The sequence below is a fragment of the Thamnophis sirtalis genome, unplaced genomic scaffold, assembly GCF_051295495.1.
Source record: "Thamnophis sirtalis isolate CommonGarterSnake01/CBP01778 unplaced genomic scaffold, rThaSir2_p1.2 scaffold_6, whole genome shotgun sequence".
Lineage (NCBI taxonomy): Eukaryota > Metazoa > Chordata > Lepidosauria > Squamata > Natricidae > Thamnophis > Thamnophis sirtalis.
This window is the reverse complement of record NW_028261386.1, coordinates 107,062,010-107,088,326: the sequence shown is the minus strand read 5'-3', so window position 1 is coordinate 107,088,326 and position 26,317 is coordinate 107,062,010. Positions and strand designations below refer to the sequence as shown.

The 26,317-nt window shown below is 37.3% G+C and overlaps 1 protein-coding gene across 1 annotated transcript in view; it reads right to left on the bottom strand.

The window, feature by feature from the left end:
- Positions 1-6,024: 6,024 nt before the first annotated feature.
- PDSS2 (decaprenyl diphosphate synthase subunit 2) overlaps positions 6,025-26,317 on the bottom strand; it is an 84,290-nt gene continuing 63,997 nt past the window's right edge. Inside the window, exons 5-8 of the mRNA XM_014068264.2 lie at positions 19,689-19,862; positions 18,896-19,027; positions 17,306-17,341; positions 6,025-6,910 (exon numbers count right to left, since the gene is read on the bottom strand). Coding sequence (XP_013923739.2) covers positions 6,752-6,910; positions 17,306-17,341; positions 18,896-19,027; positions 19,689-19,862 — 501 coding nt within the window. The 3' untranslated portion in view covers positions 6,025-6,751. The remainder of the gene's footprint in view (positions 6,911-17,305; positions 17,342-18,895; positions 19,028-19,688; positions 19,863-26,317) is intronic.

Sequence of the window (26,317 nt, the reverse complement as noted above, 5' to 3'; positions counted from 1 at the left end):
TTTTTGTACTTTATCAAATAAAGTGTTAGGATAATGGCAAGTTTGCTTACATAAATACCCATATTGAAACAGCTAAGTTCGCTACCACTACAAATAATTGTCTTACTTTTTATTCATTTATTTGTGCTTTATGTGAAATCACCACTCATTGGAGCACAAAAGGGGAGAAATCAAAAATCTACATCACCGGGCTGAAAGTTTACCTACCAGTAAAGAGGAAAAAGAAAAATAATTAAAATACATCAAGGAAATCCTCAGAATTTTTAACTATCGAAACAGCCTTTATCAAATCCAGCCAAAGACCCATCAGGAGTTCCTCCATAACAAAGAAGAAAACAACAAACAAAGCAACATCATTCTATATTTTGCGGCAATATTTGAAAAGCTCAGGAGGATTTTTCAACCAACACTACATACATGCATACTTTAAACCCAAGAATACACCAAGACAGAGGGTTGTCTACCTCAAGGATAAAATATTCAGACACAAATTATGCAATGTGATATATGCAATACAATGCAGTGAGATATGCAGATCTATATATTGGAGAAACAAAACAAACACTTCACAAATACATGGCACAACACAAGAGAAAAAAACCCTCAGGACATGATTCAGTGGTCCATCTGCATTTAAAAGGCAAAGGTCATTCTTTTGAAGTCAGCAAATTCCACATTCTGGATTGGAAGAGCCATTGGTTTAAAGAGGAGTAAAGGAGGCTATCTATGTTAGAATTGAACATCCTTGCCTCAACAGAGAAGGAATACAACACCACCTATTTCCTGTCTGCAATGCCGTCCTTTCAGTAGTTCCAAGAAGATTCCAAACCCATTTGCACTCTGATTCAGGTGACCCTGAGTGCAGATTAACCCCCCAAATGGTTAATATGAAATATGATCCTTCAATCCCTCCCCCATCCTGTTAGAACAGGGGTTCAAACTCATCTATCAATTAGCAGGCTTAAATCCAAGAAGCCCTCTCTGGCACTCGCTCAACACCTGTCTTAAGAATTTTGACGTCAACATACAATGGAAAGCCGAATGGGCTGCTGAACATCCAGATACAGTCAGTTACATAGATGATGCTACACGAAAGGTGCCAGGTTTTGATCTTCCTCTCCAGCATTGGTCAATTCTGAACAGGATCCGTACCCAACATGGTGTCTGCCAGGACTCATTGTTTAAGTGGGGTCTTGTCTCTACCCCTCAGTGTGACTGTGGTGCTCCTCAACAAAATATCCATCACATTATGTCCACATGTCCATCAAGAGCTTACACCAGCCCAATGTCTGATTTTTTTCAACATAGACCATCCTGTCCTTGAATGGCTGGGTGGACTGGACATTAACATTTGAACTACTATAAGTCCATATATTTGCCATATGCTTAATAGATATAAGAGTTCAAACTGGCGTTTCACATGAAGGCTATGCCCACCTTACCTCCACGAAGGGGGAAAAAACATCACGATACGTCACGTGACGTGGCAAGGTTGACACCCGTGTTAGAACTAATCCATTCTCACAATATACACAATATACACAATATCAGAGTTGGAAGGGACCTTGGAGGTCTTCTAGTCCAACCCCCTGCCTAGGCAGGAAACCCTATACCGTTTCAGACAAATGGCTATCCAACATCTTCTTAAAGACTTCCAGTGTTGGGGCATTCACAACTTCTGGAGGCAAGCTGTTCCACTGATTAATTGTATTAACTGTCAGTTTCCTGGATCTGTTTTTCCCCCCACTTTTTTGAAGATGGGAACCACATCAGGTCTTTTCCAGTCCTCTGATAGTTGCCTGGTGCTCCAGAATCTCTGAAAGATACAGTTCAGTGCTTCTGAGATTCTCCCCACCATCCAGTCAGAACTGATGAAGCTTCTTGGATGAGAAGTGAAATGTCCTCTTGCTCAAGGAAAGAACATTGTCCAGTTGCCTTTTGAAAAAGGACGAGACTTGAAGTTTTTGCTTGAAATTAAAATTGCTTGAAATCTGAGTCTCAAGTCTAATAACCAATTATAGACTATCCTCCGTGAATTTATCCAACCCCCTTTTAAAACCATTAAAATTAGCAGCACTAATTATCACATCTTCTACTGTTTGATTCTACAGGTTTATTACATGCTGTAATTATACATATATTTTTCTGATCAATTTCATTGGTTGATTTGAGGAGAGAGAAAATTCTATCCCCACCTTCAGTTTTTTAAAACTTTCAAATCGCTTATATTGCAATAAGTAAAATATTTTAAATGTGTGATGTTCACAAAATGATGTACTTTACCAAGAAGCACAAGTTATACAATTAAACAATGTACTATTGACAAGTATCATCAAAAATGTTTTAAAAAACAGCACTCAATTTTGTATTATGGAAGAATTATTCAAGCACAAGCATTAAAAATGCAGTGACATAATTTATTCAGAAATTTTGTGGATGTGAGAGAATCTGTTACACACGGGGGAGCCAAAGTATTCTTTTGACTAATGCAAAGAATGACTTTATACAGCACATCACCAAATCAATAATACAGCATGTCAGTAATCTTAGAAGAATATGAAAAACAATTACAAAAACAATGTATTTTCTTTGTGTACTCGTTTCCACTTCTGTAGGTTTATTTTCTTTTAGATTTAAGCCATGTGAATTTACTGATCAAGGCCACTAAGTTGTGTACTGCATTCAAACACTCTATAGAATAGAAAGATGAATTGTTGCAGGCAGCTGCTTGAAGATTTCATTTCTTAATAATCCTTCAGTAAACAAAAATGATATTGATGTCCTGTAGGTATAGAGGATAGGTTGACCTAATACAGAAGTATTTATGAGTCTCTTGTTAATAACTATACTGTGTATGAAAATACTAGGTTTCACCCCCAGGTCTTTCAAAATAAGACACCAACCCTAATAGATGACACAAGTAACCCAAGACACTTTCATTTTAAAGTGTTTTAATAGAAACACTGGATAAAAAACCTGGATGTACCATAAAGAGAGTATGCCTTTCTTAGGGGAAAAAATTCTGTTATTGAAAGTAAACATAAGAAAAAAAGCCAGTAGGAGGAGAGATGTGGTGTTAGTAAAGAATATGCCTCTATTTTCCAGCAGTACATTGCTGATTTTGTTAGGTTTCAGTTATCTCAAAAAGATTTACAGAATGGATCAGTTTCTGCCTTCTGCCTGTACTAATTAGTGTTAGACCAAAAACCTTAATTCAGGAAATGGAGTGATTTCTAACACAATCCCAACAGAACCGAGCCACTTGATCATGTTTCCTAAAATAGTTAGTGCGTTGAAAGAAACCATCATAGATTCAGGAGAGATTATGATTTGCCTTTAGTTAGAGATTAGGATTCCAATGCCTGAAATATAAAATAAAACCAGATATAAAAATCCTATGACTCTATGAATAAGTAGAATTATTATGATACACATCAGCAAACTTGAATGGAACAAATCATGTTATCTCTTACAGATGTAGTGTACCATTTTTAATTTATACTCATTTACATAATTGATTTGTTTGCCCTATTTAATCTTCAGTTATATATTGAACCAAGTATTGGTTTACATATCAAAGCAAGAAAACTTGATTAGAAGTGAGCTTGTATAGAAATTGGTAACTTGTGATTTTGCAGTGTAAGGCAGTACAGAAAATCTATTCAAATATATCTTCAACTTCCTATAGTTCAATTGGCTAATGTTTTTCACTGAACTCCCCAATAAAACTTGATTTTGCCCATCAATGCATTATTTTTTTAGTCTGTTTCAAGATGTCTGACATCGTGGCACGACATAACCGCGAAAGTCAAAAGCGCGCCGACAACACCGCGGCGCTAAAACTGCGATGTCAAAAGCGCGCGACAACAGCGCGCCGACAACAGTGCGCCGACAGAAGCGTGATTTAACTTAAGGTAAGGTTTAGGGTTAGGTTTAGGGTTAGGTTTAGTTAGGGTTAGGGTTATTTTTAGGGTTATGTTACAGTGTGCTTCTGTCGGCGCGCTGTTGTCGGCGCGCTGTTGTCACGCGGTTTTGACGGCGCGGTTTTGTCACCGCGCTTTAGTGACACGCGCTTTAGTCGACCGCAGTTTTGTGGTGGAACCGTCTGACATATCTCTAAAATGAAATTATTTCCATGAGAAAATGATCATTTTCTTTAAAACAATCTTACTGCAAATAGGTGCTAGATTGGCAGTTTCCCTTGATTTAGCATGTGTTCTAAGCCTAAAAGTATGGTATGTACTCCTGCACAAGAATCAAGGGGAGCTTTTCTCTTTTTTGGTTTTATTGTATTATTATAAATCAGAATTAATATATTATATTGAGTACGGTATTTATACAATATTGACTAGAGATTATTAACACCAATACTTAGAAAACAAACTTTTAAAGATGAATGAAAAGCTTATATCAAAATTAATGATTTCTAAAATGTCAATGTCGAGGAACAACTATTGAGCAATATTAATGTCATCACAACCGTGACAAGCCACATATCTCCCCTATGAATTAGGCATACGTACAAAGTACCCACCTAATTTAGTTGGAATAGAATAGGCTTTATTGGCCAAGTGTGATTAGACACCCAAGGAATTTGTTTCCGGTGCGTATCTTATCAATCTGTTTAATTTATTAGCCACCCAATTTGCCACATGGTAACTCTGGTGTATTTAAACTTGATGTTAAACTGAAAATTCAGAATCAATTTAATTACTATTCAGTTAGTTTAAAAAATTGTAGAAGCTAAATACTACACAATAATACCAAATGCTCCTATTTTCAGATTCCAGAAAGTATAGAAAAATTAAGATTGCATGAAAAGATTTCTGTTCATGTGACATAACTTTCCCCTAAGGTCCCTTGTGTATTTTATCAGATGATATGAAAGCGTCTATAGCCAGAAAGTCCTCCATAGATCAAGCAATTGTTAGGCTAAAAAGTTATTGTTAAATAAAAATTGAAGTTGTTAAAAATTCTGACAATCTTGCAGCCATTTCACTTTCCCATCTACTTTTATCAAAATCTGAGTATCTTAATAATTTAGCTGTATTGTTTCTGTGTCCTTTTTGTGGGTACTTCTACATATTTATTACAAGGACTGCTATAAGATTAGATTGGTGGCATATGTAGTGTAATGTTGATAATAATTTTGTAAATTTCAAATTATGTTACATGTGCTAATTTTTAAAAGTAACCTTTAAGGTAAAATATATTTGAAACAAAAAAATTGCTATGCATCTGTCCATCCATCCTTCAAAACTGAATGTTCCTTAGGACTGAAATAGTTTGATTTATTCATGTAATTAAAAAATATTAAACGTGTGATAATATTTTTAGAAACAAGTAAAGTATTAAAAGTCCAGTCTAGTCAAGGTTTGAAAATGCATTACTTCCTCATATGTACCTCATGAGTGAAACTAAATATTCATTTTTTTAAAAATAATGTTTCTGTTGGTGAAATATTTGCCATTATGCAGAAGGTGTATGACACATCACTGGAGAGACACAGAGGAAAAAAAAATTAACTAAAATAACTCCACTTAGTGTTTAAAAGAGCAATGTAATGAAATCTGTTTGCTGTGCTAGCTGTCTCCAGATTGGGCTGTAATTACACCACACAAGGAAGAAAGGTAGCTGAGTCTCAATCTGGATCATTTATGTAAACTCAGCCTTCTTGTCAACGATGTTCTCAGATTGCAAGCATGCAAACCACAAAAATCATCTCCTATGAACAAAATAGAGACAGTGTCTGATTGCAGGCTTCTGATATACCATGTATTCTCTCTGTAATTGGACTTTAACGTTTGACACAGTAAGGTTAAAACACTTCTTATACATCCATTCAGGGAATAAAATCCTGTACGGAGGGAAGAGAGGAAGAACTATCACTTAATCCTTTATGATAGGAAATTGAAGCAGAAATTGATCTAACATTTGTCAAAAATGAAAACAGAGAAAAAATTCTGGGTAAATGTAGGAAAATACAGTATTTGTTTTTGGACAATATAGAAAAAGCAAACACGATTTAAAGCTCCATTTTTTTTAATCAGAATTACACAAACAGAACAGAATTTCACAAACAATTCAACATCACAGTAAACGCTTTCCATACTTACACCGCTCTTTCAGTAACCTGTTTAAACGTGAATAGTCACAAGATTATTTTATATTTCAGGGCACACAGAAAGTGCTACAGAAACATTTGAAGTAGTTTGACTAAAAAAAAAATCTGTTACTTTCTGCCAATTCATCAAGCTGCTTTTTTGTGTTGATACATTGCTACATTAATTCTACTTTTAAGCACTCCGCTTAAAAACGTGCTTAAAAACCACTGCTCCCAACACCTGCAGCCTCATGGCCCCCTCTGTCTTCTCTTCTGCAGGAAAACCACAGGCCACCATGCTGGCGCCATCCCTGACTATGTCCAATCAATAAGGACTTATTTCCTGTCCATTTGCTGAGGTCACAGAAGCTTGTGTCATTAATTATTTCTACCAGTGCAGCCTCAAGTGTGCTTCTGGCATGACAACTGAAAACTGTTTGACCTTTTTTTCCCTAATTTTGTTTGCAGCAGTTCCGAAGGAGACGTGTTCATTAGGGAATGTAGTGAATGGTACAGAAACACTTTTTTTTAAAAAAAAAAGCCACAAATGCATTTGGACTAGCAATGACAGATCTGACTTTTGCAATCACCTGTTCTGTTCGGCTTGTTTCCGCAAATGAACAGCAGTTTCTCCCTCCCAATTCTACGTTATGAAAATCTTGTCACAGCATAAACAATGTTTTCTAAGGCAGATCTGGCCTCAGAGGGAGGGAAAGATTCTAGAGCTTCCAGTGCGCTGTTTCCATGGCAACGACATAGGTCAATAGCTGAAGTCACACCTTTGCTAGCCTTGATTGCATCTTGCAACTGTGAGAAAACACATGCAGAGTATTACCAGCTTGGACAGAAATAACTCTATGCAGAATATTTAAGAAAACATTATGGATTTTGTAGTTTCATGAACTGGATTTCAAAGGCATATTTAACTATATTACTTAAATTATATTGGTATCTTCAAATCAATGAAACAGTTTAATTGATTTAAATTAGTCCATCATTTACAGATAAGTACAGATATTAAGCCATTTTATTACAGTTACAACATAACTACCATAAAAAGCTTTCAAATATTCATCTGTGTGATGTGTAATTAACTAGAAAGGATGAAACAAAGCACTCTGTATTTAATGAACACATGAATATACATTTTGAATTAAATTTCACTACTAGCAAGTACATTACTATACTATAATTTTCATGTTGCGCATTCCAATACAATGTGTATTGTGCTATTTACACATTTTTCAATTTAAATTGGATAGAGATTTCAGAATACATTTTCCAAGATGGTAACAATGATCTCTGGAGTACATTTTTTTTCTGCACCGAGACCTAAATAAGATTAATCAAGAACCAGAAATAATGTACATACACTTCAGTTCTTGCGAATATTCCACCAACCTGCAATCATGCAGGTCTTTGTGCTGATCTTGCATTGTGCAAATTTTTTTGAAACTTTGATTGGTAAAAGTATTTCATTATGAACAATTAAACAATCCTGCAGGATAGAACAATCTTGTGGAACCTTAGAGTTTAAATATACAGTATGGCACAAGTTTTCTGATTCCTAAATTGTAATATTTGAAAACTTTTGCCATAATAAGTAACTTAATATTTATAATGCCAAAACACTGGCATTTTCACAGCAAAAGTATAATACACCTATTTCTCTGGGGGAAAAAAAATCTAAAAACTAAAATGATATTAAAAAGTCAAAACAATAATTAACAGTTTCTTCTTGGATTTAAGGATACATCTAGATGTTTCAGACCATATCTGTCACTTTAGTCAAAACTCAAAATATTTGAGAGCTGTAGTTTGAAACATAAGATGGTACCAGCTTGCCTACCCTAAGTTAATACTCTTGGATCATAAATTCAGCTAGAAAATATGAAGCATATGTTTAATAATGTAGCTGGATTAAATGGTATTTGAAGTGTTGGAATTTGCAACACTTATATGAGCTTCTGTTTCTGCAAAAGAGAAAAGGGAACCCTCATCCTGAATGGAAAAAACATTGCTTTCCTACTAACATTTCAACTTCATAAGAAACACAAACAAAAAGCCTTTTCTATCATTGATTTTTTTTTTAAAAAATATAATTTTATTAAAATAATATTAAAGAATAAAAAACAATACAAATTTTGAAAGGGGAAAGGAAGTAACAAATAAAAAAGTGAAAAGAAATACAGCAAAGAGGGAAGGGAAGGGAAAGGAAGGAGAGGGAAGGGAAGGAAGAAAGGGGAAGAGGGAAAGGTTCCAGTCTTCTTAGCAGCAGTTGTAAGTACATTTATGTTTTATTCTCTCGCCATACAGTTACAAAATAGCCTTCTTCTTTCCATTGTTTACCCTATCTAATTATTAAACCCACAAATCACAAGTTCATTTTTTTCTTCCTTCAGCAAAAAAGTCCAATTGCTAATAAATGTTAATTATTGCCTTTCTCTAGTCAAATCAATTTTGCCATCTCTGCTAATTCTGTTATCTTTGCCAACCATCATGGGTATTTCAGAGCATTTCCATTTTTGTGCATATAATAATCTCACAGACGTTATCTATCATACCCAAGGACAGTCTTCCACAACTCTTTCATTATGACTATCCATTAGTACCAACAAGAGCAGTTCTGGTTTCAACTGAACATTAATTTTCAAAATTCTTTATATCATTCTATCTATCTGAACCCCAAATTTTATGACTTTTTTGCAAATCCACCAAGCATGATAAAATGACCCTTCATGTTCTCTACATTCCAACATAAATTTGAAGTACCTTTACACATTCTACGCACTTGTTCTAATACATCACTTTACAAAAGTTCTTTTGTATATTATAACATAATGTACATTTCAGTCTTTTCAGCAACATATTTTGGCATTGTTTTATCAGTATATTATATCCAAAGCCCATTTTATCACACTCTTTCACTTGTTCTTCTTCTGTTTCAAAGTTCAACAGATGTATACATTTTAGCAGCTACACGTTCATTTGCACATTGTTCAGTTTCAAATTATGCGTTGTGCTGTTCAATTCCAAATGTTATCTACTTAAAATATTTCTCTTAACTGTGCATAGCAAAACCACTGAAAACAAAATCCCTCTACAGCCAATTGATCTCTTGATTTCATTTTATATCCTCCATCCTTCATGGACATCTGATTGTGAAACTGTCCTAACAGAGGTAAAAAAATAGCACTTGATCAAACCTTTTTATTTTAGCCTTTTATTTTAAGCTCTGTTCTACTGAATTTTAAGCTCTGTTCCACTGAAGTTTTATTACCTTTCAATTTTACTGTTATTATTTATATGCTTAATTTTGTGACATTTTTCTCTAATTCTCTGAGAAAAGGCAGTTTAAAATACCAACATTAAAGAAATGAAGATGTAATAGAGAGGATATTTATATTGTACTTTATTCCAACAATCTTAAATCAATCTCCATGATTCTATCATCCATCCATCCATCCATCCATCCACCCACCTCTCTCTTTCTGTCTTTCTCATTCAGAAACCACCCATCTCCCTCACAACAATCTGTAATGATGTCTACAACTGAGATAGTGTGACTTTCCAGGACCTCTGCTAGTCACAGTGTTTCTTTCTTACTTGTTGAAGCTTTTGCCTTAGAAGGGTATTCTTTCTAAGTTTGTTTATACATAGTTATCATGAAGGGACAATTGGTATAAGCTACAAGGAAAAAAGGCCTTATACCGTTTATTTAAACTATGTCCAACTTGACCACCATTTCAAACCTTATAATATGAAAAAAACAATTTATCATCCTACAACATGGGCATTTTACTATTTGACACACATATCACCTTATTTCTTTTAAAGTGAGTAAAGCCAGCCATATTAGCAATAGCAATAGCAGTTAGACTTATATACCGCTTCATAGGGCTTTCATCCCTCTCTAAGCGGTTTACAGAGTCAGCATATTGCCCCCACAGTCTGGGTCCTCGTTTCACCCACCTCGGAAGGATGGAAGGCTGAGTCAACCTTGAGCCGGTGAGATTTGAACCGCTGAACTGCAGATAACAGTCAGCTGAAGTGGCCTGCAGTTAACCACTGTGCCACCTCGGCTCTTCAATATTCATATTCTTGTATGATAATACATATTCAAGTAAGAAATGGATAGTTAACACCACAAATGTGTTTGTACTTTCAGCTATGAGCAGGCAACTCGTACTTTAAAAGAAGCAGTTGAAATAGGAGGGCATTTATCTCAAATGGAGCTAACAACAGGATTGAAAAATCACTTTTAAGGAGGTGGTCATGTTCAGATAGAAAGGTTAGGGCCAGCCACAGATCCTGTAATTTAATGTACCTTAGAAACCTGAGATGTTCCATAATTGCTTTCTCCAAGTGTCCTTGAATTGAGATACAATGTGCTTTTATCTATTTATTTATATCATGTCTAATTTTTAAATAAACCAAAATTGCTGACCTAAGTCAATAGAGTACAATAAAAATTACCTCTACAATAAACTAAAAGGGGCAGTACACAGAAATAAAACAATTACTATATTGCTTTCTAATAGCAAATGTCTATTCCTCAGAATTTTTTCCTACACAGGAATTACTTATATATTTTTTAAGCCTTAGAAGTGAGGTTTTTGCAGAAAATAGAATAAGGCACACATTGATTTGAACTTGAAGTCTGGCTAATTCTTCATAACAAAACACTATTTTCTCTAAGGCCCTGATTCCCCGGTTTTAGGAGCCTTTCTCCCAGATTGTAGGGCATTTTTGAAGAATTTTGTACAGTCCTTCAAGTTCTAACTTACATTTTAAAAAAAGCAGTGGTGTTTCATATACTCCTATGAAATCTATCAACTAATCAACAAGAGATAACCCGTGCCTCAGGTAATTTTAAACAATAATTAGTTTCCCCCCTAATACCATTTCTAGTTCTAGATATTTAGCCTATTCAAGAAGTGGCATTTTTAACTCTGGCAATGTACATTTCTACAAGTAAATATAAGCATTTAAGCTCCTTTACTAGAAAGGATTGTTGGTGGCACTGACGGTCTTAAAAACCGTGTGAGTTTTTTAAATTATTATTTAAGGTGAGAATACTGAAGGAAAATTCCACTTCGGTTCCAGCTAGATTGAACAAAATTATTCAAACATTTCACACCCAACATTGAGAAAAATCTGTTGATTCTGATTAGTTTCCTATATAGGAGAGACACTGACAGAGCGCTACAAAAGTCTGTCCAAGCTGAAAAAGCAGGGAAAAGGAATAGTTCAAACCCAGCTACCCTTGTTTTGCAAGCTCATACTGAAAAAGTGCATTCTTTATTTGGAACTTCAACTTCTCACTGTCCCCACATCTGAATAAACACTGCATCTACCATGTCCAAGAAAGCAAATGTATGCAGCTACAACAGTCTCTCAAATATAAATAGAATCCAAGCCTATCCATCTTTAGAAAAAGAACAAAATCACAAAATAGTGAGGGTTTCCTGCTCTAATTGGTGACCCAACTCCCACTCAGGCCAACCATTCCCTGCTCTCTCTCGCTCTCATTTAGCTCTCATCCTTCTTTATTGGCTACTTACATGGCATCCTATATCAAACCTTGTAACTTGCTAAAGAGAAAAGAAAAGGAAAAAAAAGCAAACCTAAAATTGATTTGTGGTCAAGCAACTAACTAATCTATTAAGAGTTTGCCATGCTTTTCTAATTTTGTTTTTCTCTTGTGGAGAACCTTCTGCCTCACTAAGTGCTGATATTTCGTCTACCAAGCTGTTAGCCTGAAACAAGGCCAACACAATTTGTAGCTAATAGATTTACTTTTCCTTGTTACAGTTGGAAGGTCTCCGTATTTCTTACTACAGATCTGATTGGTGTTTGTGGCTTCTCTCCTTAACCTCTTCCTCCTTTTCTAAATGGCAGCTGGACAAACATTTATTTAAAGTGCTTCATTTTATATAACTTTTTGGCTGTACTATAATGCAGCTCTTCCTGTCAAAACACAAAATTGGAAAGATACTGCCAAATATTTAACAGTTTAGCTCTTCTATTATATATAGGGAGTATAACTTTACTACAAAACTATGCCTACTGGGCTGGATCCAGATTTTACCATTAAAAAAAATAGAAAGTCTCATTTGGGCTATAGAAAACTTTTGAGTCAATGAAGAGATTCTCTCACTAAGTTATAGGATATGTGATTTTGTTAATTTCCTTTTTTCTAGTGTGGTCTGCAGCAATACTTCCTCGTGATTCAAAGGAATTTCCACCTCCAATGAAAACGTTTCAAGGCTCCAGGGAAATTAGGAAACAATCTACAGGTGATTTGTGCTGCCAAATCTGGATTCTTAATCTTTATTTGGCTCACAAGGTGTGAATCTATGAAGTCTAAATGGCAAAGAAGGAAGGTTCAGTAAGATTGATTTAAAAAAAAAAAGCCAGCTGAAGCAATTGCATAAATTATTTACAGAAGTACATTATTAAAGAAATGTATTAATATGGGAAAAGCACTGCTCCAAATCTGCTTATAGAATCAAAGGAAAGTTAGAAAATTACTTCCAAACAATTCAATTGTACTTATTTGTGAACCTGAATACTGTAAAGTTTTTAATATTACTTTTAAGTATGGCCTGAATGTGTAATCATATAAAAGCAAAAAAGTAAAATACATGGCACTTTATCCAATTTAGCCTTTCCCCATGGGCACCCAGACATGGCACAAACAGTCCTCAGCAATCTTTTTATTTCCCCATGATGCTGTCGTCATCTCATCCCCAACTGTACCTTAGGCGGTCTTATTTTAGGTGTGCTTACTTTAACTAGTGCTTAAGCAGGCAACAAGTCATAGCGATTTTACATAGCTGTGAATACAATCCAGAGGTGGTATTCAGCAGGTTCTGACCAGTTCTGGAGAACCAGTAGCAGAAATTTTGAGTAGTTAGGAGAACTGGTTAATATCACCTCTCACTGGCCCCACCCCCATCTATTTTCTGCCTCCCGAGTACCAGCTGATCGGGAGGGAATGGAGATTTTACAGTATCCTTCCCCTGACACGCCCACCAAGCCATGCCAGCCCACCAAACCACACCCACAGAGCTGGTAGTAAAAAAAAATTGAATCCCACCACTGATACAATCTGACATGCTTTCTGTGATCTGTTTTATCAGTGATGCTGTAAAGGCGACTGTAGCCAATCAGATCAGCTGGGCATCAATTAGCCATTTTGGCCTGTTGCTGAGGACACAACCCTTCCCTTCTGCTCTCTGGGTACAGTCTTCCAAAACCACTTCAAAATAAATTCTCCCTCTTTACCTGTTTGGTTCTTAAGTCAATCTCAGCTTGGAGACCTAGACCCAAATAGTACTTATCTGGTAGCTATGGTGATGGTGATGGGGTGGCTGTGTCATGGAACAGGAAAAACTGGTCCTTCTCCCTGCTGCTTCACAATTGTGACCCCATTCCCCCTCTTTGCTTGTTGTTGTTTAGGCTGCTTGAAAGGTGGGTTTAGTGTTTTTGTGGAAGAATACTAAACATTTATTTAAACATTAATGCAAACAAAGCATCTTTTGAATCAGTATAATTTTCAAAAAAGTAGCCATAATTTTTGCACAGCTAACATTGCAGCTGCTTTGAAAAATGTCCCTGGTTGTCTTTTTGGATATATGAATGCAAAGATTACACTTCCATTGGGCTTTTCTTCCATAAATTAAAGTGCTTGCAATTCAAGATTCTGTGTAAGCCCAACCAGTATTTGTTATGTTTATTTACATTTAATTACACCAAGCCATTTTCAGGAAGCCTTTATTGTTTCCTTACATATAGCCAGAGATGGTATTCAGCCGGTTTCCTCCGGTTCGGGTAAACCCGTAGTGACGGCTGCAGGAGGCTCCGCTCACCCGGCCCAATGTAATGCGCAAGCACTGGTCATAAGCAGTAGGCAGCACACACTCACATTTGCGAACCGGTAGGTAAGGTAAGTGAATCCCACCAGTGCATATACAGCTATTACCAGTATTGTTCTTTTTCTTAATTTCTGAACAGAAGAAGAGACTACATCTGAAAAGACTATGTCTGCAGAGACAGTATACAAGTTTTGAGGACCTACACTTCAGCAGAGCTACTTCAAACACTGCTTCTAAGGTTTTTACATTTAACCTATATTTTTTTATTCCTTTTTGTTCATGGGAGTTCAAAGAATCCCCCCCACTTTACCGGAATAGGATATTAATTGAGGATAATTGATTTTCATATGGTCACAATTCTCTAGAATATTTGACTAGTTTTAACAGATTTAAATATCAATAAATGGTTTCTCATAGTAGTAACTATGGGCTTTTGAAGTGGGCCAAAATCATTTACAGAAAAAAGATCCTGCAGAATACAAAGAACATATTGGCATGAAAGATCAATGGGACTTTACATTTTCGGAGTGCGCAAGCCAAGTCAGAACATGTTAAGTTGAATGATTGTATATTATTGAAGAGGAACTTCAGCATGAGTCAAACTAGTGCTCAGGTCTCTCCTTGAACTAGCTCTGATTGAACAGAAAATACCTGGACATTTGCCATGGCGGATCTAATTAAGAATCTTTATTGTACACTAGACTGAAGCCAGTTAAATTAGTTGACTGCCTTCTATAAAACGTAGACAATACTTATTGCACCCTCCCAATTTAAGCCAGGACCTCTTTCTCCTGCCTTTTTCATGGCTTAATGGACACCTTGCTTTGAGTTCCTCATGTTTATTGTGAGGTAGCAGTTGGTTATTGACATATTTGGCATTCCTGCCAAGAGAAACTCTAGCTCCCAATGTATCTCCCACAATAGCATCATGTGTATCAAACTGAAAATAGATGATAGGATACATTACAGTCTCAAGTCATCTTTACTATGATTAACTGTGCAAAGTTAACATTTTCCATTTCCTTTGTTTTTGTTGGGAGAACAATAGCAGGGTATTTTATAGAACAGTACAGTGTTATCATTATTAATTATAACACAGAATTTCCATCCCTTTCCCATGTATATTTTAAATGGTAAATGTGCTTTCTTCCTGCTCCACAATAAGAATTTTAAAATTGCTTCAACTTCCATCAACAAGGTTCAAATCAGACAATTAAACATTAGTAAGAGATACAAGGGACTTATTAGTAAGACACAAGGGAATCGGTGGCTCAGTGGTTAAGATCCTGAGCTTGTCGATCGGAAAGGTTGGCAATTTGGTGGTTTGAATCCCTAGCGCTGCGTAATGGAGTGAGCTCCCGTTACTTGTCCCAGCTTCTGCCAACCTAGCAGTTCAAAAGCATGTAAAAATGCAAGTAGAAAAATAGGGACCGCCTTTGGTGGGAAGGTCCGTGTGCCTTCGGCATTTAGTCATGCCGGTCACATGACCACGGAGATGTCTTCGGATAGCACTGGCACTTCGACTTTGAAACGGAGATAAGTACCGCCCCCGAGAGTCGGGAACGACTAGCACATATGTGCAAGGGGGAACCTTTACCTTTTTAAGAGATACAAACCCCTACAGTATTAGGCAGGGTTTGAAACTTAAAACTCAAGCAAAGTGATAAAAACAATAGTCCTAACTAAATGTCCTTGTTAAAAGTATTATATTACATTCCTATAATATTATGCTTGGGATGGTGTAGCTAACTACTATATGACGCATATTTTGTATGTAGGACAGGAAATATTCACTCAAGGCATTCACATTACAGTTCACTATGGTGGCCTTCTCAAAGAGTTATTTGTAGTTTTCAGTGTGTTCTTATAGGAGGATATAGTTTGGATGCTGATATGCACAGGATCAAAATTTATACAGGTAGTCCTTGACTTATGATCACATCCAAACCCAAATTTTCTATTGCTAAGTGAAACAATTTTGAAGTAAGTTGTGCCTCATTTTACAACCTTTCTTTCCAGTTGTTTAGTTAGTAATAAGGGTGTTAAATGAATCTGGCTTCCCCATTTGACTTTGCTTGTCAGAAGATTGCAAAAAGTTATGACATGACTTTGGGACAGTGCAACCATCATAAATATGAATCAGTTGCCAAGCATCTGAATTTTGATGACATGACCATAGGGATGCTGCAATGATCATAAGTGTAAAAAATGGTCATTAAGCGACTTTTTTCAGTGCCGTTTTAACTTTGAACAATCATAAAACGAATGGTTAAGTCAAGGACTACCTCGTCATCTGACTATACTAGCAAATTCAACAAGCCAAGACTGTTATAGAATCCACAGTTCTATTGATACTTAAGCCTTGATAATTAGGGCTCAAACACTTGCCTTCTTCTGTCTCCCTGGTGCCCTTAAGTTTAGCACTCAAAGGCAAAAGCTACAATGAGAAAATAGCAGCAGGTTGATCCACAACAACAGACCAGAAGTGGTATTCAGGCGGTTCTCTCTGGTTTGGGCGAACTGTTAGCAGTGGCTGCAGGAGGCCTCACCCACCCGCCTTGACGTAATGCGGGACCTTCTGAGCACACTCAGATTTGCAAACCGGTAGGAAAGATAAGTGAATCCCACTGCTGAACCAGACATTCATGCAAATCATCCCTTTTCTCTGGGGAATCTGGAAAATGAGACTTTCAAATGAGACTCAGCAACATGATTCCATTACCAAAATTTGTGAAGCAGCAGAGATTTTAATGCATATGTCCATTCAGGCAAGTCCAACCTAGGGGAAGCTCTTCCTATAACCACTCTTTTGTTACAGTTAAATTCTGGGGACTGACAGAGAATATAATTGGTAGAGAATAGCGATGCATATAAGCTGAAGTTACATGGGTTCCCCAAAAGTAAGTTATTAGAATATAATTAGCCTAAAGGCTGTCAAATCTGATCCTAATTAGTCTTCTAAAAACAAGAACAACAATAATTGCATCAGTAATATACAGGAGCAATAAGAAACACACTTGGATATGGGAATATTTGCTGGCTGTACACCTGATTGCTGTGCTATTTTGTAAGTGCATCCAGTTCTGAGTCTATCATGCCTGAAATCAGACTCAGCTGAAAATCCAATCCTGCCCTATTATTGCAGTTTATATACCTGTATCACACACACTGTACTGTAATTGTTATAAGCTGCTTTACGAGGCAATTTGTGATTGAAATCTGAGATGAAATACTATAATTTAATAGCAAGGCTCATTCATATATTCCTTCAAACATAAAAGTTAACAAGTCTTTAGAATGAAGACATATTTTAGCTACTCACCTTGCTATAGTCTATTAAGTCTTCTTCGCCTTGAGTCTTAAACCATGTAAGAAAAACAAATAAAATTATATTACTACAAGCCTGTAAATCATAAGCTGTACAAAGCTCTAAGAAAAATCTAACACATTGTGCTAAATAGGTAAAGGTTTTTCTGTCAGTCATGTCCAACTCTAGGGCCCGCTGCTGATCTCTGTTTCTTGGCCAAGGGAGCAGCGTTGTCTGAAAACAATTTCTGTGGTCATGTATCCAGCACAGCTAAGCTATACGCCAAAGGCACACCAAAATGGTACTTATTAATCTATTCTCATTTGCATGCTTTTGAACTGCTATGTGGGCAGGAGCAGAGGCAAGTAATGGAAGCTGACCCTATTGCATGAAGCTCAAGTCCCAATCCCAGGCTATCAGTTCTCCAGCTGAGAAGCTCAGCTTCTTTAATCATTGAGCCTTCATGCCCCTGTGCTACATAGTAAACCCATATATTTTTTCATCAGGTTTAAGGACTCACATTTGGCTTGTCAGGTGTCTACTGGTTTCTGTTCTACTGACATCTTTCAGAGAGTGGACATGATACGTGCTGCTCAAAGAAACTAGTTCTTTCAACTACCCCTCAAGTGGAATTCTTTCTTTTGTTTCTGAGAAAGACTGTGATGAATTTATGGATCAATGAAGCATGGCCCTTAGCCACATTCTGCATTACTTTCCTCTATGCAATTACAGTCTCATGAGAAAGAATGGGAGCAAGCAAATTACGTCCACCTCTGCATGTAACCCATAGTAGAAAATACAGCTCTGAAGGATCAGCCTCACATAAAGACAGAGCTTGCAATGTAGAAAATACACACTGTCAAACTTTTTGAAGGGTTCCCCAGGAAGAAAAGAAGCAAGGGAGCAAGGTGGGGTGCTTCACTCTATTTCCCATTTAAACTACCCATTGAAGAAAGAATCATGTATTAAACGACTTATATCAAGGCTTACATTAAAATGCTTCTATTTGAGATAGCTTTTGGGAAGGAACCACAATCATAAGATAAGCAATAATATCAAAGCCAGTAGGCTAACATGTGCCCAACCAGCTGTGTTTTGAATTATAATCATATATGCATGAGCAGCTCATTCCCTCTGCTTTATGCTAGAAATATTCAATTATTGTAAAACTAAAACTGTAGGGAAGGCAGGCATATTTTAAATTACATTTATTTTTGTATTTTAATAAAATTGAGTCTAACCGGATGAATTTTAAAAAGAAATTACCATAAGAATCATAGACTTTATGCACATAAACACACTCAACAGTAGCACATTTAATTTCTAGTTCTACTAAATAATAAACATGCAAAAATGGGGAAACTATTTCTTTTCATAAATGCTTAGTGTTCTTCAAATGGAAGAGAAAAAAAAGAATTATAACATTAATACCTTTTATGGAACTGAATAGTTGGATTCCGACTCTATAACTGTGGTTAATGTTAACTATTAACTATAATAGCTATTAACTGTTAACTATAACTAAAAACAAATTAATATGAGAGGATGATTATGATTTTGTAAGATGTACAAACATAGCCACTATAGATGTAATTACTTATTTACCTCTTTAATTTGCTTAATCCAGACTTCTCTTCCAACAAACTCTTGATGGAATACTACAGGAGCAGAATTTAAGTTAAATGGCAGGGAGTCATTCGAATTTCCATCAATAAATGGCTGAATATCAGCATTTAGCTGAAAGAAGGGGATTAAAATAATGAAGTTAAGAGTAGTTATCCACAGGAAATGCATTTCACAACAACTAATATTATATGAAGATTGCAAAAGACAGCTGATCTTTATACAGCTATTGAGATTTGATTATTCTAATATTTCAACTGAATTTTTATGTTGATGGTTTCATTTGTTTGTTGTTAACATTACATCAATTACTTGCCATACGTACCATGAATAAGATGGGATGCAATTTTCTAGATAAATACATTGACAATTTCCAAGGAGGCCTAGTGCCCTCTTTTGTCCCCTTCCACAGATGTTCCAGCAGCTATCATAACTCCCCAAATCTCTCTAATTCCATACTGAGCTCCCTGTAAACCTTCTGCTCACTCCTCCTATTCCCTCACATTCGCTTCCTGGGATTAGTTGGCTACTTTGACAGCTGTCTCAGTTTTAAAGGCTGTAAGTATATCGAATCAACATAGCACAAGGAAATGAATTCTGTGATATGCTAAATACTTCATATAAGTATTTTTCCATGCAGTTTAGTCACAAATGAACTAAATGTGTATGTGTGTGTGTTTTTTTAAAGAAACATGTTATCTACAGAAAGACATGCTTCTTGAAATATGTATGCTGGCTGCTTGGCCATTCGGGAAGCTTTTAAAGGAAGTCATACCTTGTGACACATAGACATGTGCTTCCCGTAATTAAATGCCATCTTCTGAATTCCTACAGCGTGCTTTGCCAGCTCCATTGCAGCATGGCAGCTTTTTGCCAGCAAGACACAATGAGATTGGAAAACCTGCTCTTTCCAATCTGATATTCTGATGTCGTCTGTGAGAATGTTTTCCTAGAAACACAAAGAAAGATGTTACACATTCTAAAAATAATCAACAATGATAGAACAATGCAATTGTTCAATACGTGCCACTTGAAGCAATTCATTCTGCTGGCTTAAGAGACAGAAATAATAGAAATAAATGGTTTTTAAAAAAATGTTAAGCTTCTGTGGAATATTCTCAATATCTTTCTCCCCCCTGGCATTTACCTTTCTTAACTTATAAACCAAACTATAAATTCCTGTGATCTATCTAGATCTCTATGTTGGGATTGTAATGTGACTGAATTATAGCTAACTACTAATTATCATACTACTAATGTATGATTACAAAACAAAACAAAACAAAAATATATTAGCCTGGAAGAAAATATGAGTATATAAAAAATAGGTGGTTACAGGAAAAGCTTTGTGATGGACAGAGGGAAAACTGAACAGTTACTTGCTTTACTTCTAGAATCATCCTCTTCTATTGCTTTAAAAGAGTAGTGACAAAAGAGGTTTCAGGATGAAAGACATACATGGACATTTAGAGAGCCAGTTTGGTCTAGTGGTTAAGGCACCAGGCTAGAAAGCAAGAAACCATAAGTTCAAGTCTTGCCTTAGCTATGAATTTATAATTATTGTACAATTTTAAAGGTGGGATATAGACAAACAAACAAACATCAAGATGCCTTCATATAAATCCTGTTCTAAAAGCATTTAAATCTGCCTGGGATAGTCCAACAACTATGGATACTCAGCGTCTTAGGAGAAGCCTTCAGAACCCCAGATACTGCTGATTTAACTTGAGATCACCTGATAAACAAAAATCCCATAATGTACAGACAGAACATGCATTTGTTTTTATGAGAAATGTAATATCCATAGACTGTAGGTTGATATGATATATATTATTCAAAATGGTTCACCAACATTTTGATTACATCTAGGACTTTTTATTATTGCAGTGACTTCTCTTTCTTTTCTATTATCTACCATGAAGAGATTTAATGGTCTCTATCAGGGGTGGGTCCTGGCTGCCGCTACTGCTGGTTTGCTCAGGGACATGCCGCGCATGCATACTTGATGTGCGCTGTGAGCACATGCTCAGTGCAACAAAAATTGCTATGCGCAGAAAGCAAAAACATGATGGTGTCATCTATGGCACTGCTGAGAGAACCGATTCAGGGGAGTGGCAGGCCTGGGTTGCTGCCGGTTCCAGCGACTCAGGCTGCCAAGTTACTACCGATTCAACTGAACTGATAGGAACCCACCTCTGGTCTCTTATCAAGAGTAAATAGCTGCAAAAAAGCACAGAACCTATTTGGTGACTGCCTTCAGGATGGGCTGGAAGGCAGCTAAAGATCCAGGCAAAAAGTGATTACGCCAGCTACACAATTCTGGCTCTATGAGTTACTTCAATTAAGTTGCTTAGAAGAGAGAACTAAATCTGCATGACACTATAATTTTCTAGTAAGGTATTATCTGACATAAAATTGGTAAAAAATGAAATAAAATCCCTGCATTCAGTTGTAATCTTCCTCCTTTGTGGCTACTGCCAAAGAGTGCTGTGTTGCAAGGAGATAATATGAGACTGATGGGAAAAGTAGTACAATTCCTCAAAGCCAGCTTGCTGAACGTTGTACCATTTCATTTCATTGTTTTCAACTTCCATGAAGGGAGGTGATAATGGGAAAAGAGAAGGCAACAAGGGAAACCACACATTTGTTCTTCTATTTGTGACAGTTTAGTAAATGACAATCACGTTTATTTTAGAACAGGGATCTCCAACCTTTTGAACCTCAGGGACCACCAAATCCATAATTTTAAATCCCGCGGAGGGGAGAGTCATCCGCCTTTCGGGCCTAAATATGCTTCTGCGAGGCCTCTGGATAGGCGGTCCGAGAGAAAGCACCTGGTCCAGGCACACAGCATGGAAACCTCTTTTGTGTTCTTTCTCTCAAGAAGCTTGATCAATCTGAGTGAAGGAAAATGAAGATGGGCAGACTGACGGTGGCTTGCTGACATTGGTGGGAAAGTCAGTCCCATATTCCAGAGCTGTAACAGTCACAGGACTAGCCCTTTGGTTATCCGGAGCAGCTCCTCCACCTAGGTGCATTCCCATCAGGCCAGTGCACCCAGGTGGAGGAGCTGCTCTGGGATGACCAAAGGGCCAGTCCTGTGACTACTACAGCTCTGAAATATGGAACCAGCCCATGGTGGGGCTGGAAATCTCTGCCATAGGTGGGTGGCACGTGCAATGTGCAACTTTGCAGGTGGTGCAACATGCAAAAGGAGCACAGCCCTCGACAGCTGGAACAAGGTAATGAGGCTATTGTGGGGGGGGGGGGAAGCGGCCCAAAGCGGCGGTAGTGATGGCTGGAAGAAATGAAAGCAAAGTGCTACTTACATTTGTGCGGCATCAACATCCCACCTTTGCTGCGGTAAATTTACACCAGCTGCTGGTGCCAAGGCAGCCCTCATCTCCTGCTGCTTGAGGCTCGGAGTGGTAAACCACATTCAGGAAACATTACAGCAAAGAGAAGCAGCCGTAGTCAACCCTACCTTTGCTGCCCATTGCGGATGGTAGATTGCCCCCCTACAAACTCTCGTCACTCAAGGAGCCTGGCCGAAGTTTACTTCAGTGCTGCTTCAGCGAGCACTCGAGAGATGGGAGTTTGCAGGGGGCTGATCTAGCATCCGCAATGGACAGCAAAGGTAGGGTTGACCCCGGGCGCTTGTCTCCGCTAACAGGCAGCTAAGCTAACTGCCTGAAGGACCCCATCCTGTCCCTGGGAGTCAAAGCGGTGAAGTGCTAGCGGTATGGGAAACCTCTGCTGGGCTCAAGTGAAATGCAAAGATTTCTCTGTGGACCACCGAAATTTTCTTATGGACTAAGGTATGTACTCTAAAAGTATGTTCACCTAAAATCTGAATTACTATTTACTTATTAAATTTATATGCTGACCACCTCATTCTGAAATGTTATTTTATTCATTTTTATTTACATGAGTATGATTCCATTTAAACGCTGTTAAATCTTAATCTTTATTTATGCAGAAGAATCGTACGGCTGGTAAAAAGTAACAGATTTTGAAAGGAGTTATGTTTGTTGTCAAGTAAGGCACATGTTCATTTTCATTTTTTACATTTTGCCTAAAATGAATAATCTCACTAGGTTGGGTATAAATGTTTGGCTATTATCATTTGCAGAAATGTAGCAACCGCTTCCTCCAGAACCAGAGATTTGATGTGACACTGAATGAATGTGAGAACAGAAGTGGAAGATGTAGAAGAACGGGCTGAAACAAGGAAGTGTATTGTTTCCAACATTGTATAACATATATACAATTGATTAACCAGTTCCCAACAACACATGTCTATTCATCTATGCAGATGATACAGCAGTGGCTGCACAAGGATCAATTATTGATGATCTATCTGGGAAGCCTACAGTAGCACTTGTAGAATAAAGACCATATTACACTATCAAAGGATAGTCTATGTTGCACACATCAGCTTTGGCCTTGATGTCTGCTCCAGTGTGGGGCACATCTGCACATACGAAACACATTGATATCACCATCAATGAAGAAGGAACAGAATGTCTCAAACCTACACCAATTGAGAAAATATATCATCTTGCTGGCATTGCTCCATCTAAGATCAAGAGAAAGGTAGCAGCAGACGCCGAGAACTAAACAAGAGAATGATCCTTGACATCCTCTGAATGGCCCCAAACCTGCTGCCTTAGATCTAGGAACAGCTTTATGGCACGAATAAACATTATTGTGGATACACAAAACCAAAAACAAATTAAAAGATGGAGGAAGAAGACCATCAAGCAAGGAATAACATTAAAGGAGGACCTGGCTGAAGGATCCGACCTACCTTATAGTACCTGGCGAACTCTGAATAGGTTGGCGTGCCTAAGTGTAAAGTCAATGTGTCAAGTGAAGGCTCTTAGCAGATAATAACATGCTGTGTGAATGTGGAGAGAAACAGAACCCAGCCTATCTGCTAGTATGTCGTCTACTACCAGAAACGTACCAAGAATGACTTATTTTTGGCCAGCGACAAAACCAAGAAGGTGGCTTCATTCTGATAGTTTAAAGTTTGATCTAGACATGGAAGAAGAAACAACGGCATCCAAAGAAAGCATTCAGTCTGAGTACCTATTAATAATGGATGCAAATCAACTGCTTCATTTATTTGAATTAACATTCCACAAGGCTTGTCTGCCCACATGTGAAACAGATATCGTCCTATAATGTCAAATGTATTTAAAAGTAACTAGTATACGTACATAACAAAGGGTGGGCCCTGTCCTGAAAATAACTTGCAGACCCAGACATTTCTGTTATCAGACCATAGTAACTGCTATTATAAATATATATATTTGTCTTGACCCTTAAAGAATAATTACTGAATAAAATGCTACAGTATTATGAAAATGATCACTTTTAAATATGGAAATACATACATTCCAATCAGTAGTGGGATTCAATTTTTTTTACTACTTTTTATCTTTAACTTTTAATAAATTTATATGCTGCCCAATCTCGTAGGACTCTGGGCAGCTTACAGAAAAAGTTAATATAAGGAGTTAAAAATAAGGAACAATTTAAAAAGAAACAATTTAAAAAACAACGACCATACACTCAATCTGGGTGGGGCTGGACCTCATTCCTGAAGTCAACAGCCCCAGGTCTGCCGGAATAGCCAGGTTTTGGTGGCTTTTTGGAAGACCGAGAGAGTGGGGAGGGTCCGGATCTTCAGTGGGTACGGGTCCTGTGGGCATGGCATGGCTTGGTGGGCATGGCAGGGGAAGGATACTGTAAAATATCCATTCCCACCCACTCCAGGGGAAGGTTACTGCAAAATCCCCATTTCCACCCAATCACTGGGACTTGGGAGGCAGAGAATAGATGGGGGCGGGGCCAGTCAGAGGTGGTATTTACCGATTCTCCGAACTACTCACAATTTCCACTACCAGTTCTCCAGAACTGGTCAGAACCTACTGAATACCACCTCTGAATCCAATGTAGGAGGTCCTGAGAAGATTCTTGTATAAGGATTATCTATCAATAAAGATGTGTGCATATACACACAAAGCAGGGAAGCTGCTTTCTCTTAGGATATTTCTAAGTAATAGCAAGATGGCATCAGCATACACAACAGTGCCTCTGATATTACAATGTTGAAAAAAAATTAAGATAGATGAAACTTCCTGAAGATAGCCAAGTATTATGAAATCTCTGCATTTTCACATATCATATGAGATTTTAGCCATTTACATTTTAAACTTCACACTTTATAATAACTAACTTTCTCTTATAAGAATTATGGCCATGCAATCCTTCACTTTTGATTTAAAAAAAGTTTTGGAATGCCCAGAAGCATGAACACAGAACTTGCTTGCAATATTCTAGCTAGAGAAATCTGGAAGTTGAAATCCACATATCTTAAATTTGCCAAGTTGGAAAAACACGGACCTAAACCACAGTGCCCAGTTTCTGGAGGACATCCTTCTCCCAAGAACATCTGCCCATACAACAAGCTCCAATAAGGAGGACCTGCATTGATTTGATTTGATTTGATTTGATTGAACTTCTATGCCGCCCTATTCCCAGAGGGACTCAGGGCGGCTCACAAACCAAAGTAAGGGGAGGGGGAATACAAACAGGAGGAAAGACAACGGACAAACAACTACAACAATTTAAAAAACGGTCAACAACCACAGAATTCGAGCGGGGGCGGGGAACTCATCAGCCCCAGGCCTGTCAGAACAGCCAGGTTTTAAGGGCTTTGCGGAAAGCCTGAAGGGTGGTGATAGTCCGAATCTCCACGGGGAGCTCGTTCCTGCATCAGGTTCCTCTTTTAAACTTTGCGATCTCATGGGACCTAGAAAGTGTGCTTTTTCATACTGCTCCTATGGTCTGGAATAGTCTCCCATCCAATACAGGACAGGCCTCAACTCTGCTTTCCTTTCTACTTTCATATACCCCCCCCCCAAAGGACCTTTTATAAATGAAGCTGAAACTTTCCGCAGTACTAATAGAAACACCATACAGTATGATAAATTGTGACACATACATAATTCAGAAGTAAACTGTAAAGTCTTAGTATAATTTAAAGCTCCATAAATATATTTAGGATGCAAATACAAAGATAACATTTCTGCCAAAGTTTATATAAATGCAACCACATTTTAAAAAGAAAGCTAAAGTATGACGGTTCCTGCAATCTGGTGAAACTGTTCGATATTATTAAACACACACAGCATATATTATACTGTATACTAAAATGGACAAAGTACTGGGAGAAAAATTTAGAATTTGGAAATAGGATATTCTGATTCCATCTATCATTTTTCTTCTAAATTCTATCTAGTCTTCTCTATGGTTAAGCATTTGCCCCCATTCCTATCCAGGTAAGTCTCACATATGCAGGCCAAGCAGGTCCACTTGTTCCACAATTAACAA